Source organism: Paroedura picta, chromosome 12, assembly GCF_049243985.1.
Source record: "Paroedura picta isolate Pp20150507F chromosome 12, Ppicta_v3.0, whole genome shotgun sequence".
In the NCBI taxonomy this organism is placed as follows: domain Eukaryota; kingdom Metazoa; phylum Chordata; class Lepidosauria; order Squamata; family Gekkonidae; genus Paroedura; species Paroedura picta.
This window is the reverse complement of record NC_135380.1, coordinates 5,001,199-5,019,307: the sequence shown is the minus strand read 5'-3', so window position 1 is coordinate 5,019,307 and position 18,109 is coordinate 5,001,199. Positions and strand designations below refer to the sequence as shown.

The 18,109-nt window shown below is 48.8% G+C and overlaps 1 protein-coding gene across 5 annotated transcripts in view; it reads right to left on the bottom strand.

Annotated features, from left to right (window-relative positions):
• The window catches only part of SORL1 (sortilin related receptor 1), an 84,420-nt gene that overhangs the window by 49,716 nt on the left and 16,595 nt on the right, over positions 1-18,109 (bottom strand). For all 5 annotated transcript variants that reach the window (XM_077305152.1, XM_077305151.1, XM_077305148.1 and 2 more), the window contains exons 2-12: positions 16,775-16,891; positions 14,831-14,956; positions 13,926-14,087; positions 12,333-12,400; positions 10,501-10,681; positions 7,859-7,960; positions 6,653-6,822; positions 6,349-6,541; positions 5,702-5,819; positions 4,701-4,774; positions 906-994 (exon numbers count right to left, since the gene is read on the bottom strand). In XM_077305152.1, the coding sequence (XP_077161267.1) occupies positions 906-994; positions 4,701-4,774; positions 5,702-5,819; positions 6,349-6,541; positions 6,653-6,822; positions 7,859-7,960; positions 10,501-10,681; positions 12,333-12,400; positions 13,926-14,087; positions 14,831-14,956; positions 16,775-16,891 (1,400 nt within the window). The remainder of the gene's footprint in view (positions 1-905; positions 995-4,700; positions 4,775-5,701; positions 5,820-6,348; positions 6,542-6,652; positions 6,823-7,858; positions 7,961-10,500; positions 10,682-12,332; positions 12,401-13,925; positions 14,088-14,830; positions 14,957-16,774; positions 16,892-18,109) is intronic.

The following is an 18,109-nucleotide window of genomic DNA, read 5'->3' as shown; positions in this document are numbered from 1 at the left end:
TAAGGTATGGTTTTGACACAAGAATCCTAAGGAAATATGATGGCAGCCGGAAAAGGGGAAGACCCAACACAAGGGTGGAAGCTGCAGCCTTCAGTTTGTGGGACCTGAGCAAGGATGTGAACAACAGGACGTTTGGGAGTCGTGCCTGCAGAGGTTTGCCGACAGTTGGAAGCAACCTGACAGCATTTAACACACACACACAACCACTACCATTATGGTTCATAAAGTATGCCGAAGATAATCACAGCCCACGCTCCCAAAAACAGCGCTGTTTCCCTTCTTAGCTCTGAATGTATTGAGAGCAAGGCCTCTGAGGCTTGCAAAATACCTGGCTTCCCTGCGTCTGTGAAACCTCAAATGGCTTCCCTAAAAATTAGGTCCTCTCTCTTTCTCACACACACACACACACACACACACACACATCGTGCTTTGCCCAGTTGGTGAGTGGCAGGCGAACGCGTGAAAAGCAAAATATCTGAAGTGGTATGTGAGGAAAAAACAGACGTCCCATTTGCATTGACAAGCCAGCACTTAGCCTCTTCCGAGAGAGAAAGCAAACGCAAATTTCAGAGCTCCTGTTACGACAGTTTTCTTCGGATCTCAGCTGCAACTCAGATTCCTTCTTTGCTTGATTCCTTTTGTGCTCTCTGGCGCACACGGCAACGGGATTCCAGATGCTCCCTCCCCAAAGCTCCGTGGTTTGGCGGAAGGGTGGAGTCAAATGATTGCTCAGAGCCTCAAATTCTCCGCCAATGAAAACTGCAGCTTGGGCATCTCAGGATTCCTTTCCCTCGCAAATTCCCCGTCTGACTTCAAGCAGGTCCTTGGATGACTGATGATTTGCTATTTGACTGCATTCTGTCCTGGATAAAAACCCCTCAGCCCTTTCTTTCCCGGGGACTTACTTCAGCTGATTTGTCTCCGAACCCTGCGTCACCGCCATGAGGATCCCTCCGTGGTCTCCCCAAGTGTAATAATCCGGCCCGGTCAGGACCTGAAGAAAGAGGCAAACGCAGAAGAGTGTGATGAGAGATTTATCCCTCCCCACACAGACACACTCCCCCCTCAAGGCCAAGCACAGAGCAGCATTTTGTAATCCCATGACATGTCAAGGATGACAGCACAGGCGGCACCCCAAATGAATGAGCCTGGTTTTTAAGAGCCCGTTAGTCCACACAAAACCATGAGCCTGCTGAATAATTCCAGTGTAAAAGTGGTATTTTTAGGAACCGTCATTCAAAGTGGAATGGATGATTCTTAAGGGAGATCCCATTCTGTCCGCAGGGGTAGTCAACCTGTGATCCTCCAGATGTCCATGGACTACAATTCCCATGAGCCCCTGGCAGGGGCTCATGGGAATTGTAGTCCATGGACATCTGGAGGACCACAGGTTGGCTACCCCTGCCCCCAAAGGACACTAAGGTCCAGTGAGCAAAATTTGCTCAAGGTTCCCCGCCCCAAGGAGATTAAATGGAGCTCGGGCAGAGCCTTTTTGGTCCTGGTCCCATCCTGGTGGAATGTCCTGCCAAATGAGCTCAGAGCCCTGCTGGACCTTCGGTAGTTCTGCAAGGCCTGCAAGACAGAGCTGTTCCCCCAGGCTTAGAGAGATCAGTCCCCCTGGAGAAAAGGGTTAGTGGGTTCTACAGCATTGTACCCGCCAAGGTTCCTGCCCTCCCAGGCTCCATTCCCAAATTTCTAGACTTCCCAAAGCTGGAGGTGGCAACCCAACACCCCTAACCCACCGGTGCCAGAAGGGACCAGCCACCCCATGCTGTAAACCTTTGAGTTTCAAATGAAAACACACTCACACCCCCAACGGGGATTATCACGTCCAAAGATGCAGATACACACCCAACTGCAAAGCCATGCTCCACTCTGCCAGGGCAGGCCCACATTCCCAGCCCAAACCTGACATCATTCCAAGACAAGTTCAAGCAAACCAATGTACAGCCCCATCCTTCTCTCTCACGCGAATGCCTCCTGGCACCTCTGTTATGACTTGGGATTGCCCAGGTGGGGCCAGAAGATCTCCTGGAATTACAAGCCATCTCCAGAAATTGGTTCTCCTGGAGAAAGAGGCAACTCTGGCGTCCTCCGCCAAAGGAAAGATGCCGGCCTCCAGGTGGGACCCGGGGGTCTCCTGGAATTCCAGCCCATCTCCAGAGTTCAGAGACCAGTTCCCCTGAGGAAAACGGCTGCTCTGGAGGGTGGAAAGGGAGGGGCTGTGATTCACCAGCAGAGCGTCTGCTCGGCATGCAGAAGGTTCAGTCCCCGGCATCTCCAGTTTAAAAGATCAGGTGGGAGGTGATGGGGAAGACCTCACCCTGCGGCCCTCACCGTCTGAGGAGACAACATGGTCCCCGCTGGACCAAGGCTCTGGTTCGGTATAAAGTAGCTTCATGTATTCATTGTACCCCGCTAAGTGCCCTGGTCCTTCCCAGGCTTAATCCCCAGATCTCCAAAAATTTCTCCATACTGATCTGGCAACCCCCCCTACACCCCCATCTTCTGCTGGTGGCTGGAGGGGGGGGCAGCATCCATACACTGAAGTCCCTCATTTCCCCAAACTTTGCCCTGCCTTGGCTCCATCTCCCAAATATCCAGGAATTTCCTGGAGACGGCAACCCCTGTTCAGATTCATACCCTGCACTGAGGGCCAGCTTGGTGTGGTGGTTAAGAGCAGCAGCTTCTAAGCTGGCAAGCCGGGTTTGATTCCCTGCTCCTCCTCCACATGCAGCCAGCCGGGTGACCTTGGGCTAGCTACACAGTCCTGTGAGAGCTGTTCTCACAGAGCAGTTCTGTCAGAGCTCTCTCACCCCCACCTCCCTCACAGGATGTCTTTTGTGGGGAGAGGAAAAGGAAGACAATTGTAAGCCGCTTTGAGACTCCTTCTAGTAGTGAAAAGCAGGTATAAAAACCAATTAATCTTATTCTTCTCACCATTGGATGTACAATCGTCCAGATTATGGGCTTCTCTGAGGGTCCGAATTTCAGCCTTCCAGGTCACCTGGAAGTATCCTAACCATCCCTATTGCTCCAAAGCAAAACAAAATATGTCCACCTTTATCAACTTCGTTGTACACAGCCAGAGGCGCAGTTCCTGCCTGCTGCCATCCCAGAAACCCCAGCCGTCTCCAAACCAAACCAGGCCGCTCAGAGAAGAAAAGGAGATGGTTCTGCTTGCGGCATTTAAATACATGACAGATGCCAGAAAAACAGCCTTAGACTAACATCAGTCTAGAGAGGTCTACCGCAAACCTCTCAGCAGACCGGACCACCCAATCAGCCTCTAGCAGAGACAGTGCTCCAATAATTGGGACCACGTCCCACTCAGGTGGACGGTGCCAAGAGTCCTTGGCCGTTCACACCAGCAACGATGACCAGAAAAAAAGAAAAAAGAAAAAGAAACCCTGCCGTGTCTTGGCAACGCCTTTGAAGCTCAGCAGCCAAACATAACATCTAACCCCCACACATTAAAGTAAACCAGCCCAACCTTCTTGTTGAAAAGCTGCAATTTTTGGTGGGAAAAACTCTTACTGGCAACAGAAGTACAGCTATCATCGCTACATCTAGGAGGAGCCGAACATAATGTCTAGAAAAGGAGCGGATCCCAACCTTGCTTGTCGCTCACGCGCTCTACTGAAAGATGCTGATTTCCCCCTCTAAAGGCAGAGGTGGGTGAGCAGGTGGCAGGTATTCTGCAGGGATGGTTTTCGGGACATGGGACAAGTCATTACCTCCCTCCGAAAGTCACTTCCTCCCTCCCGAGGCTCCTATCAATCAAAGAAGCTTGTTTGGTAGGTACAAAGAAAGAGCCTTTGCAGTGGCAGCCTCAAATAACCTCCCCGAGGATGTACAGCATATGACCAGCTCCTATTTCTGTAAGTAAAAAATTTCTTTTTCTTGCCACCATCGGCATCAGATCATCTTTGCAATTCATTCGAACAGCATTTTACCGTCACTGAACAATGTAGAGAATCAGGGATATTGGCGAAAGGAGCTTTTGTGCTTCCAAGGCAAATGATTTTTATTTATTTATTTTACATTTTAACCCAATACATTTGTGGGCTGAGCTGCTGCTCTCAACTAGAGAGGCGCAGTACAGAATATTACCACAGCAATACATATCCCAAAAAAACAGATGTTCACCTCCTGTTCCCGACAATGCAAGGCAGGGAGGAGCCCACTTTAGACTGCAAGAAGGAGGCAGGTTCCGGAGAGGAGAAAATGAAGGGCTCTAGGCCCATAACTTGCATCCCCTGGCCCTGTGTAAGCTGTCCCAGGGGAACCAACACCCATCTAGGACATTTGCATGGCCCATCTGCTGATCTGTGCCAGGAGCGGGTGTATTATAAATAAATTAAAATAAAATATTCTATACTGTCTTCTATACGTGTTTAAATATTCTTATGGCTTACATGAATTTTGCTTTGTATGCTGCTTGTGAGTACGCAGTGTGGGGGAAAAGCAGAAAAAAACCTATTTAAACAAACCAATGCATCCAAATCCTTTGGCACACAGATCTCCCACTAGCTGCGAACATCTGTGCTGGTCAAGCTCATTCCCTGCCTGAATGCACTGCAGGTGCAGGTTGAGAAAGTCGCAGCATCTTCTAGGGGTTTTTTTTCCTCCCCATGGATTTATTTTTGGAGCCCTCAAGCATCAGATCAAGGGATGTCCTGCAGAGACCCACCCCTTACCTCTCGCCATCGGACGCCGGCGCTGCTTGAAATGTACACGTTCATTTTGCTCGACAACTTCTTGCCAACCGAACCTACGAAAAAGAAGCACAGAGGGAGGGGGGTTGTAATTCCTCCATTGGGTGTCCACGATCGCTGCACCATTACGCGGCCTGCTTAAGGACCTGCTTGCTGACATCGATTTCCATTTCAGTTTTTAAAATCAGACGGGTAAGTTAAGCCAAAGAACCGTGTGTTTTTTTCCATCTCCAGCTTTCAAATGCAGAGTTGTTCTCTCTTGCCCCTGGCAGGACAGACCAGAACCAATGGGATGAAATTAATCCAAGAGAAATTCCATCTAAACATCCGGAAGAAGTTCCTGACAGTCAGAGCGGTTTCTCAGTGGAACAGGCTTCCTCGGGAGGTGGTGGGTTCTCCATCTGTGGAGATTTTTAAGCAGAGGCTAGATAGCCATCTGACAGAGAGGCTGATTCTGTGATGGCTCAAGGGGGTGGCAGGTGACAGTGGATGAGCGAGAGGGATGTGAGTGTCCTGTACAGTGCAGGGAGTTGGACTAGATGACCCATCGCACGAGACTTCAAGAGATGGATCCTGTTTCCTATTGCTTGCTGAGTTGAATTCGGTGCGCTGCGGAGTGATCCACAAAGCCAGAAACAGCCTAGACCTCACAGCTGAAAAGGTTTCATTCCCCACCCCCACCCCCACCCCCACCCATTTCACTGCAAGGTTTGATACAGGAACCCCTGCCTACGTTGACAACCTGTGCATCACCTGGGCAGCAGGAACAAACAGGGAGGCATCCCCAGTGGCTGCCCATCGACATCCCCTGGGGTTCGGCCAAAGTGACAGTACATGCCTCTTCCAAGAATGATGCAAGATAAGGGTTAACCACAAAAACTGGAGTTCAGCCGCATGGCTACCCCAGGTGCTTGAGACGGAGGAAAGTAAGGCAATGAATTAAATACAACCTGAGGGGGGGGGGGACACAAAACCACCTGTACCTGTGGCTATGATAAGCCCCGGAGCGGATTCTTTAGAAAGGATGGGCATCCGACGCAGCTGGAAGTTGAGGATCTGGCTCAGGCGCTGGGCCAGGTGAAGAGAGCAGCCTTGGGAAAGCTGGAAGAGTCCAAGCATGTAAAGATCACTTACTCTGCCCCAGGGGTAGTCAAACTGCGGCCCTCCAGATGTCCATGGACTACAAGTCCCATGAGCCCCTGCCAGGGGCTCATGGGACTTGTAGTCCATGGACATCTGGAGGGCCGCAGTTTGACTACCCCTGCTCTGCCCAAAGGGATGCTCTGGGCGAAGATGCCTGTGCCCCATTGGGCCCAGCATACTGGGTTGAGTGCTGAAGGGCCTTCATCCAAAGGAGGCCTGGGCCAGAGGGCCACAATTCAAAGTTATCCCAACAACACAATTTGGTTTCCTTGGCCCTTGCTAGGGGTGGTCCTCAGAAGGCAGCCAGGAGTCCTTGAGAGCTCAGGGTAGTGGTTAAGAGCAGTGGGCTTTAATGTGGAGGACTGGGTTCGATTCCCCACTCCTCCCCCACATGCAGCCAGCTGGGTGACCTTGGGCCAAGAACTTCACAAACTGCCTGAAAGCCCTTGAAAAGACGGCAAGAACCCTTCGCAGCAGCATCACTCACCTCGCAATTTATCTTTTCACCGTAGCGCGTAAACTCCGGAGGCTGGAGAAATTCCCAAGTCCCTCCTTTGTCGAATGTGATGACAGACCGCATGTTCTCTTCACTGAACGAGCCATTGATCAAGGTGGCGATATAGATCCCTGGCACGCCCTCCACCCGGTGGAAGTCTGCAAAGGGCTCGTTCGCAAAATACCTGCCCAAAGGAACAAAAATAAAGTGAGAGCTGGACTGCCTTGGCGTAGCTGCACCAAGCAAGGCAGCCGCTAAGCATCTTCCCTCCATGGATCGGCAGGCCTCTCCTTACCTGACCAAGGTGTCGCTTCCCACTCCCCCCGGGCTGTAGTAAAGGATGTTCTCTAGAGTCAGTGAAAACCGCAAGCCGTCTGCTTCGGAGATGTAGAGGTTGGTGCGGTTGTTGCTGTGACAGACGCACACAAACACCTGGTCTTCCGAGGCGTCTGCGATGTAGTACTCCTTCCGGGAGACAACAAGGGGCAGGGGGGGGATTACGTAGCCACGACAAAATTAACAACACAGCGGCAAAACAGAATTGTTATAACGTTTAGGAGTTAAAAACATCCTTTTCGTTTGGATTTTAGTTTTCTTTGAGCATTAAAAACTGTAAAATTCTGCAAACATTTGCATAAATTGTAAGCTGCAGGTTCTGCCTTAAGAAGACGCATTCCCTCAAGTCTGTCAGGTAGTTGGGAATGCCTCTTCTAAGAGGGCAGCCCCAGCCCCACCTTAAAAATTGCAAGCTTCTTTGCCTCATAATTCCTGTTTCATTTTATGCAAATGCACATATACAGCCAATAAATTAAGGCATCCATTCTGGTTTGTTGTGCTCTGATTTTAGGGCAGCAGCCTTTTAAAAAAGCAGTCTTGGACCATGAAGGTGTTTTTTAATAGATTCCACAAGGCCTCCCCATGCCTCTTTAAGAGTCTCACAGTGCAAGTCCAAGCAGTAACTTTCTTGCTAAGTGTTTTCAAAAGTGGGTGGGGCCAGATGAAACTTTGGTCCAGCAAGACTTCTGATTGGCCATTCGAGATTTCACTGATTGTGCAGATGTTTTTGGCAGTAGGTGCCACTGTGGCACAAGGGCAGGGGTAGTCAAACTGCGGCCCTCCAGATGTCCGTGGACTACAATTCCCAGGAGCCCCTGCCAGCGAATGCTGGCAGGGGCTCCTGGGAATTGTAGTCCACGGACATCTGGAGGGCCGCAGTTTGACTACCCCTGCACAAGGGTGTTCATTGTGTGACAGAAGGTAAGCCGCAGCAGCCATTGTGTGGCTGGTTCTACCCCCTGTGGCGGCCATTTTGTGGTCGCAGCCACCACACGGTACCAAAATGCCGAAGTTGTCCATGGACTCAGATAAGTTGGGGACCCTTGGGCTACGTCCTTCTGAGTGACTTCAACAGACCCTTCTAAGTCCAGTGAAGTCCCCAGGCTTGGAAGGAGGTTCTGTTTAGGACCAGACTGATAAAACATTTGTGCATTTTACAAAATACCTTAATGGGATGCCTCGTCACAAACTGGGCGGCTTGCATCGGCTTGCGGTTAAAGGATACCCAGAGCTGAACGGAAGGCTGTGGTTGAGAGCCCAAAAGGTGCTAAGGAAAAGAAAGGGGAGGAAAATCCCGTAAGGGTCTCTCTTTGATCCTACATTTTGAACTGTTTATAAAATGCCCTCACGTTAACAGCAAACCCGCCATTCATGATACAACAGAAACCCGTCTTCCACAATGATGTATATGCTCCACCCAAACCAGAAACTGAATTAGAATAGTTTGGATCCACCTCCCCCCGCCCCCCCCCAAATTCCCATGTCCATAAACTGGCCAAACTGTGACTCTCCAGATGCCCCATTACTATGAGCAGTGAGATAAACTGTCTACGGAGGTTGCTAGAATCTCTTTTTTGAGGAATCTGCAGAGCCATGTCCTCATTTCTGAACTTCTCCAGTCACTCAGTGGCTCACCTGGGGCAGGTTAAGGATTACCACCAGGAGACCAGGCTTCTGTAAACTGATCCAGAGCAGGTTCTTTAGCAATTTTCTTCTCTTTCAGTTTTTTAACATGCTGCAAGCAACTGTGACAGAGCAGGCCAGCCAGGATGAGTTGCTTTTTATACCCTGCTTTTTATACCCTGCTTTTTATACCCTGCTTTTCGCTGCCCAAAAAAGTCTCCAAGCGGCTTTCAATCTCCTTCTCACTTCCTCGCCCCACAACAGGCACACGGTGAGGTAGGTGGGGCTTAGGGAGCTGTGACAGGATTGCTCTGAGAGAACAGCACTACCAGGGCTCTGACAAGCCCAAGGTCACCCAGCTGGCTGCATGTGGAGGAGCGGGAAATCAAGCCCGGCTTTACCACATCAAAAGCTGCCGCTCTTAACCACAACACTACAGTGGATTCTCCTGCAATGTTTGAACAGTTACACAAACACTCTGCGGTTTGTCTTAAAAACGAAATGGAAATGGCAGCTGTGTGAGTCTTTGCCGCTCCGAAATCACTCCAACCCCACCCCAAAAGGACACTGCACAGGCTTGACTCGAGTGACTGACATGACAGTGGTTCTGGGAATGCTGCCTAAGCCAACATTCCCTCTGCTCTCTGGCTGCCACTCGAGCCATTAAGAGAAGCCGCAAAACGGCAACTTGGCCGTGAGCTCTCTTCTACTGGCTTAAACATGGTCCTCGGATGAGTGTCTATACAGGATTTCCCCACTAGGGGCACTGCAGAAGCTTTCTGTACTCTGGTTTTACTGGTGGATCTCCAGATGGCAGCTGGGTTTTGGCCACTGTGTGGCACAGATCTTTTCACCTTATCGTTCAAATGTTATTTGTTGTTGGCCCAATTTTGACTAAAGTGATACAGGGACAGGGGTTTCACACACAAAATTTCCTTCAATGAGCTGTATCTGAACTGCTATGATCATCTCAAACCGTGCCACCCTTTTCCGCCCTGACCGTTTATGCACTGGAGGTTTTATGCTGGCCTGCAGGCTAGAGTTTTAGTCGTGGCAGGTTGGCACACCTCTTCCTGCATCCACACAAGGGAGTTTTTGGCCCGGTGCACCTCATCCGTCCCCGATTTGTGCTCCTGCCTGGGAGCTGGGGCAGTGAAGTTCCCAGTGCATAAACAGTCCATGTGATCCTCCTTGGCGTTCTGTGCTTTTTTGAACATTTGATGTTGAGTGCTATAACTCTAAAACAATACAGCGCTGATGTGCTAGACTAGCACCATGAGCTGCTATAGCGCTGAAGTCCTGGACTGGTTAAATGCTACAGTGTTCAATTTAGGATGTTTAAAAACAAAAACAAGGGAGACCACACAGCAAAAAAGGAGCAGGGGGGAGTGGCATTGCAGGAAGCGCTATGGACATTTTAAACAGCACACCGCAGCGATTCAAAAGCACAGTGAAAAGGTAGAAATTGGACGAATGCGTTTTCCCTCAAGAACGGCTCAACCATGCTTTGCTAACCAAACATCAGCGGGTTTGTCTGAACAGGTAAATAAATTCTGCCAGCAGCCAGTTACTAAGACGAGTCCGTTTGAAATGACAGGAAAAAATCCATTAGCAAGCGGTTACTAAAACTGCACCCAAAGGCAATTTGAAAACAGCTAGATTGTTGGTCAGGATGGGCCACTGGTCTGATCCAATATGGCTTCTCTCATGTTGTTCTGAAGGGAGCACACTGGCAGTAGGAACCTCACCACCACGACCGTGATGCTGAGCAAGCTCCTCTAGGAAAAAAAATCTGGAATCTGAAGGCCTTGCTCAGGACAAAGGTACCCACTGATACACCTGTGGCTGCATTTCTTCTATGCTATTTTAAGCCCAGTTAGCTGAAACTGTCCTTCGCCAGGCTGCCTGCCAGATGCCCCGAAGCGGCAATAAACTCGGATTACACAACACAAATCAGGAGAGCCCCGTGGGTTCACAGCACGTTCCCTTCCTATTGTTCCGGTGACTGGCAGAATGAGTCTCGCCATACAGTGTCTGGCACAGAACGGTCCCTTCCGTGCCGCGAACCGGCTCCACAGAAGTCGGAGTCCTATCTCAGCAATCTTTCCTCTGTCAAAAGTTGACCTCCTTAAAGGGATAATAGGGCTGCCACCGCCACAAGCTACCTGGAGGCAGGTTCCTTACCACAGACTTGGTAGCAAAAAGGTATTTGTCCCTGAGTTGGAAGTCTTCAACCTCCTCCAGAATGATCTCTTTGTTTTCCCGGGTTTGGAAGAAGTCAGTGCTGCGAAGGATGGTGGACGACCCAGACGGTTCGTGCCGCTCGATGTAAACAGTGTCTTGCTGGTCGTAGGGATCCACGCCCCTGTGGTGGAGGGAAGAAAGGCAGTGAGGACAGCTCACTTCCCCATCTTCTTTGTGGCAGGCAAAGGGAGAGTCCGGTCCAGCTGCACTTTGATACCAACAAGGCCACAGGCTTTCAAAAGTCAAACGCTCCCTTCATCAAATACAAACAGGAACGCACACCCCCAAAGCTCTTCTATCCTGCCTTCAGAAAGGAGGAGGGGTGTTGCTAAACAGGGAAACAAGATGCAAAGGTGCAATGCAGTATTGGGCTGCGCTCTTTGCAACCGCCTTGTAAGGTAGGCTGGGGAAATCTCCTCCACGTTGCAGATGGGAGTGGCTTGCCGGAGGTCTCGTCAGGAAATTCCTAGAGATTTGAGGGTGGAGCCCAGGGAAGGTGGAGCCTGGAAACCCAATTTAGCAGACATGAGATTTTGGGGGGTGGAGCCAGGAGTGGGCGGGATTTGGGGCAGGGAAGGACCTCAGTGGAGTAGGATGCTAGGGGGTCCACCCTCCAAAGCAGCCATGTTTTCCAGGGGAACTGATCACTCTTTATTATTTATTTATTATTTATTTATTGGATTTGTATACCACTGCTCCCAGGAACTGGCTCACAGCGGTTCACAAAAGAAGAAAACAATGTACAAGTCACATCTAATCTAAAATATATCATAAAACAATTCCCAATAGCCTTAAAACAACCCCCAACATCATAAAATAGGCGGTATACTCTATTAACTAATAAACCCACTATTCCTACATTGGACCATCGGGGCTGGTGCTGATGTTAATACTGAATGGCAGTTTCTGATAAGATGACATAGGGTCCCTAATGTCGTCTAATAGTGACATAGGCCCCCACCCAAAAAAGTAAACTGGTGATGAGCTGTAATTCCGGGGGATCCCCAGGTCCCACCTGAAGGTTGGCAGCCCTCCTACTGGGATAATTATCCTACTGGGATATTTTTTTAACATCCAGCCTGACCAGGAATTCTTGAAAACTTTGAAAGCTGACATACTGTTTTGTGTTACTTTGATTGGTCCTGATAAAAGGTATTACATGGTGGTTGTTCTTTTCCTTTCTTTGGAACAGAGTAGCTACCTGAAGTCGAAATCTGAAGAAAAGGAAGCTTTTATACCCCGTTTTTCTCTACTTTAAGGAGCCTTTCTACTATCACCTTTCACTTCCTCTCCCCACAATAGGCACCTGGTGAGGCAGGTGGGGCTGAGAGAATTCTGAGAATGAAGGAATGGCCCAAGGTCACCCAGCTGGCTTTACAGGAGGAAGAGCAAGGACTCGAACCCAGTTCTCCAACTTAGAATCTGACACTTTTCGTCACTATACCACTCTGGCTCATTATTACAGCAATAATGACACTGTATGTTTGTTTGGGCATGATTAGAAACCTGGTGGGGAGACAATCGGGAGCATAACAAAAACACAAACAGACTGAGAGAATATACATCTAACAAATAAGTTTCTAGCCCTCAAGGTACAAAGAAATCCAGGGAATGTTTTTACAGGAGACAGAGCATCCAAAAATATGACACACATATCTTGAGTCTGACGTAGGAGACTCCATATTTTGAACTACGCAGGGATCACCTGGTAATGGCTGTGAAAGGAATCAAAGGCCCCACCCCAGCCCCTTGTGAAGAATTCCAAAACTTACCAAGAAAATGATTTCACGTGTTCATGTATCATTATCCACGTCTGTCCAAAATCATCTGATTTCCAGAGCTGAAAAATCAAAACATAAAGAAAGACACTGAAAATCTGTCAATTGGCTGAATCTAGCTATGTGGGCCCATGGTGTGGGGAGTTAATTGGTTCTTTGGTTGTATCCATGTGGGAAACCATAGCTATCGAGTCATTTGGAGAAATGACTTTTTATTGTTCCCTCGCTATCTTAGTTGTATTTTTTGGGTATGAATAGTGTAATGTAAGATGTTTTAAATTGTTGTCTTAATTCATGTTTTATAATGTTTATTGTGAACCACCGTGAGCCAGCTTGCTGGGAGCGGCAGTATACAAATCGAATAAATACATAAATAAATAATAACAATGATTCTATCTTGTAGTTCTAATAATTCCTTCCTTCTGCTGCTGCCGTGGAGAACGCCCACGCTGCAAGGAAGACCGGGCCTGAAAGATGAGACATTATCTTTATGCCCTTCCGTCGCTCCAGCCACCAATTATGACACAACAAATATCCAAACTCGGGGGGGGGGGGGGGGGGAAACCCACACTGTGCTGGTATACGACCATCCAAGACAAACACCAGCATCTCTGCCAAACGGCGAGCCAGAGCCGTCTGCTAACTGTCTGGCATTTCTTAGCTTCTCAGTTCCTTCTCCATTCAAGCGGCAGCGGGATAATAATGCGAACAGCGACCTGGCCTAGAGAGGGACAAAGGCACACTTCTTGCTGGAAAGCGGTTGGCCTACTTTCTTATTTTAACAGCCCGGCTCACAATGAGGTCGGACAGGGGAGCAGCGGAGTTGCCGGAGGCCTTGTTTCTACGGGCACCCCCTCCCTCCCCCCTCCCCAGGAGCAAGCATGCATTAAAAATCTGAAAGGCTCGGAGAAACTGCCACTGACGACTGGTCCACTCATTTTGCTGCGTGCAAAAGCACACGCACGTTCCAAGAGGGAGAGAAGGCTCTTCTGCCGCTTATCCCTGGCTGGAGCGACGTCATTCAGAATGTGTAGCGGCGGCTGCTGCTGAAAATGGCAGCTGTGTGTCTCAGGCTTTGTTGGTGCTGCTTCACGCAACTTACCTTCTGTCACGATATTCTGCATTTTCACATAGCTGTCTCCAATGCGAAATGCAGGCAAGCACAACACTGACCTTGGTGATTCAGTCTAAAGCATGCGTTCAACCGACTAGATAGGAAGTGGTTACTATCTGTTTTCATTAAACAGTCTCTTTGTATTGTGCTGCCAGTGTGGAGTCATAGTTAAAGAGCGGTGGACTGTAATCTGGAGGACTTGGTCCTCCTCCACATGCAGCTAGTTGGGTGACCTTGGCCAGTCACAGTTCTCTCAGAGCTACTCTTGCAGAGCGGTTCTCGCAGAGCTCTCTCAGCCCCACCTACCTCCCAGCATGTTGTTGTGAGGAGAGGAAGGGAAAGGTGCTTGCTGGCCGCTTTGGGACTCCTTCGGGTAGTGAAAAGCAGGGTATTAAAAAACAGCTCCCTCTCTCCCTCTTGCAAAACAGCACCAAACGAATATTTGGAAGTCGTGTCCTTAAAGAGCCACTCACCTGTTTGTTGGGATGCGACCTATCAAAGCCCAGGATCAGGTTTGGATTCCGGCTGTGAAGCAGCAGATCCGCTGCCCTGAACGGTACTGAGAAGCCCTGAATGGTGTTGCAGAAGTCCATGGTGAGCCAGAGGTACTGGGTGGAAGCATTAATGAAGATATACTGGAGAAGGAGGGAGAGGGGGAGACAGCAAGGAAGAGAAAGAAGAAGTCACTTGGCTGCCACAAGACCTTGCAAATTGGGAAAGATGCCCCCAGGAAAGATAAAAGCCCACCTCTGGTAAATCCACAGAACTCTATCAGCATTTGGACACACGGGTAACAACTGCACATTTTGATATTTGGAAACAGTTTAGAGCAGGCTTTCTCAACCAGGGTTTCATACAAAGAAACATGTAGCTGCTGACAATAATGGAAGCCACGTATAGCCCCTTCTTCCCCGTTCCTTCCAGCACTGAAATCTGGTAGACCCAAATTACTAGATTGGGTAATGCCAAAGCTGTTCTGCAGCTCATCTTGGAAAACTGGTTACTTGTTCACTGAATTACCCTCTGCATCAATAGCGGAATCTGACCGGTTACAATTTTATTTACTGACACTCAGTGACATATCACATTGGACGCAGCCATATGACATCATCCCACTCACCGTATGATCCCCAACTGGGCCAGTTCACCAGTGCAAGAAGGATTAAAAGGGCAGCAGATGCCACCATGGGAAAATTCTGTACCAAACCAATGTGAATATTCGCACGACGACTTTTTAAAGGAACAATTTCTACTGTGCCCAAACCACGACACATCAGCCCCCAAGATGGATCTGGCAAATATTCAAAGTGCCCCTTTTTTTTTTCCAAACTAGGACAGAAATCCTGTGTTTTCTCTTTTGGATATTTTCCTTTCTTACCCTTTTGTTGTCGGCTGGGCTATGGTAGAACTGCGTAATCACCACTTGGCTGTTGTTCCCCGGGCCAAAATTGAATCTGTCCGATATCTTCTTAAATGTTTTCCCGTAATCATAGGAGACGTAAACCTAGCAAAGGAAGAGGCCAGCATTACATATCAAACAAACATTGAGAGTCCCCAATACGTGCAGATGTCTAAAAAGCAGCTTCTACAGCAGTGGCCGACAGAAGGCCAGGGTCTTCACTGAGAAATCTGCAGGGACGTGATAGGCTGGGGGAAGAGAGGGGTACAGCTATCAGGGGTAGTCAAACTGCGGCCCTCCAGATGTCCGTGGACTACAATTCCCAGGAGCCCCTGCCAGCGAATGCTGGCAGGGGCTCCTGGGAATTGTAGTCCACGGACATCTGGAGGGCCGCAGTTTGACTACCCCTGGTATACATAAATACGTTTGGCTTTTTCTGTGTTGCTGTGATGTGAACCTGTGTTGATTTTACTGCCGCCTTCAGGTAACGTTCAGGTATCTTCTTGCTGGATCGACACTGCTGTCAATTGGCTTTGCTGCTTTTAGTGTTTTGTGGCTAATCGTGAACTTGTTTTGTCGGTTTTTGTGAGTTCACTCCCCTGACATTGCATTTTCATTTCTCTTCACGTACCCTTACCCCATGACACTCTTTGGAGTCGGAACGTAGATAGAATTTTGCCAGGCGGGCTTATTGTTTGAACTGCTTAAAAGAGTTCCTGCCCCTTCATCTTCTTCTAATTCAGGGGTAGTCAAACTGCGGCCCTCCAGGTGTCCATGGACTACAATTCCCATGAGCCCCTGCCTGCTCATGGGAATTGTAGTCCACGGACACCTGGAGGGCCGCAGTTTGACGACCCCTGTTTAGTTGAACACCTCAGCACACCTCATTAACATCCATGCCTCTTGGGACAATATCCCACAAAGCAGCAGGGTACCTGGTTGCTATGGGGAAGGGGGAGGAGGTGCTCACTGGAGACGCTCCTGGAGGATGCTGGGAAAAAGCTCTTTCTCAAGATGACAGAATACAGCATCCCAGCATTTCTAATATATTACGGACCCCTCCATCAGGAGAGGACACAGCCCAGTGACCGACCAACAGTGCAAATCATGTGAAGATTTAGTCTTGGTAGGTTTAGACTGGAGGAACTTTGGATATTTTTTCAACAGTGGCCCCCACATCAGTAAAATGGGTCCACCTCACAGGACTGTTGTCCGGACTCCTGTGGCAGAGTTATTTACTTAGTGCATTTATATGTTATCTTTCCATTCAAAATTTAAAAGGTGGACCTCTGGGACAGAAAGAGCTATAAAGATGCTACTCTCCCCTTCTCTACCAGGGGAAATCAGAACTGGAAGAAGCTGTTTTAATCCAACCAATATAATTGTTGGAGGTCTTATTCCTACCTGTTATTAACAGTTACTGTGGGTCTATGTACTGTTTTTATGATTATGTGTTATGATTCCAACTTTTGTAAGAATTGCATGTTGTAAACCGCCTCGAATCTGCTATGCAGGTAGGGGGCAGCCTAGACAGTAAATAAATAAAATAAAATTATGTAATTTTTAATTACTGTATTATGCTTATACTTGAAGTGGGTGGAAGGAAGGAAGGAAGGAAGGAAGGAAGGAAGGAAGGAAGGAAGGAAGGAAGGAAGGAAGGAAGGAAGGAAGGAAGGAAGGAACGGAAGACTCAGTTCTGAATGTGGACCATTCCAGAAAAGATGGTAAATTAGTGCCCCGGTTAGAGCTCAAAACCTAAGCATAGGTAAAATAAACCACCGTTTTCAAAATGTCTGACTGGAGTCACAAGCTGCCAATTCAAAAAAGGAACAACTGTGAGCAAACGAATTCCAGGGTTCCATCAATGACCCCCCCCCCTCCTCCTGCAACCCCATGGACAAAACCGGCCCAGCACATACTTACGTCACTCAGCTTGGGTCCCAGCAAAGCTAAGCTGTCTCTGGCCAGAGCGACAATCACGTTACTCTTCTCTCCCGCCCAGTGAACCACCATCTGGTTGTGTGAATCATTCAAGCTAACCTGGAAGGGGGCAAGAGAGAAACCTTTTGGGGAAATGTTAAAATTATGGGGCGCAATCATGGGGCGAGGGCCGAGAACGCTCCTCCGGGCAAAGCTGGCTATTGCAAGCCGACCAGAGAGTGGAGAAGAGGGCAGACGTGGAGTCACAAAGGAAAGCATTCAATTGACTCAGAAGATTCTGTTTGGCAAGGAGGAGGAGGAAGAGGATAATTAATTAAATAACTAATGATAATAATAAGTAGCAGAAGGTCCAGAACCCCTACAGAGGAGACACAGTGTCCCCCTGATGAGTGTCTTCCACACAATAGAGGAGGCAGAGGAAGAAGAGTTGGTTTTTATAACCCACTTTTCTCTACCCGAAGGAAATTCAAAGCGACTTTCAATCGCCTTCCTTCCCTCTCCCCACAACAGACACCCTGTGAGGTAGGTGGAGCGGAGAGAGCTCAGAGAGAACTGTGACTGGCCCAAGGTCACCCAGCTGGCTGCATGTGGAGGAGTAGGGAACTGAACCCAGTTTTCCGGATTAAAGGCTGCCGCTCTTAACTACTACCCCCCAGGCTGGCTCACTGGCTGTACTGTCCATGAACATGGAGATCAGATTTAGCCCTGATGGTCAATGGATACCGGTAGCCACCCATCTACCAAGCTGTCTAGTCCTTTTTTAAGATCATCAACATAAGTGGCCGATCACCACGCTCTGTGGCAGAAATTTCCACAAGTGAATGCAGCCTTTCTCAACTTTTTGACCCTTGAGAAACACCTGAAACATCTTAAGGCTTTGAGAAACCCCCAGCAGGGGCACAATCATACAGAATAGGGTTGGGAAGCAGAGCTGTGGACATGCCCACCCGAGACCCTTCCCCTTCCCTTCCCAACCCCTCCAGGCCCATTTAACAAAAATAATTAACCCCCAACCATTTGGGAAGCCCTTCCAGGGATGTGAAGAAACCCTGAGTTAATGATAAACTGTGCGAAGAATTTGTGCCTCTCCATGAGACAGACATGAGAACCCATGAATCAGAGTGAGGTTTGTTTGTGCTTCATCGCGGGGAATGAGAACTCCTGAAACAAAGGAACGTTACGCAGAAGACACTCCTGTTTTCTGCCGGATCACCTTGTGTTCACTTGCTGTTGAGCTCTTTTATTAACTCTGCCACCAGCTATTGAGAAACAGGTTTTAGTATTGACACACAGAACCCACTCCAGGCGCTGCAAACA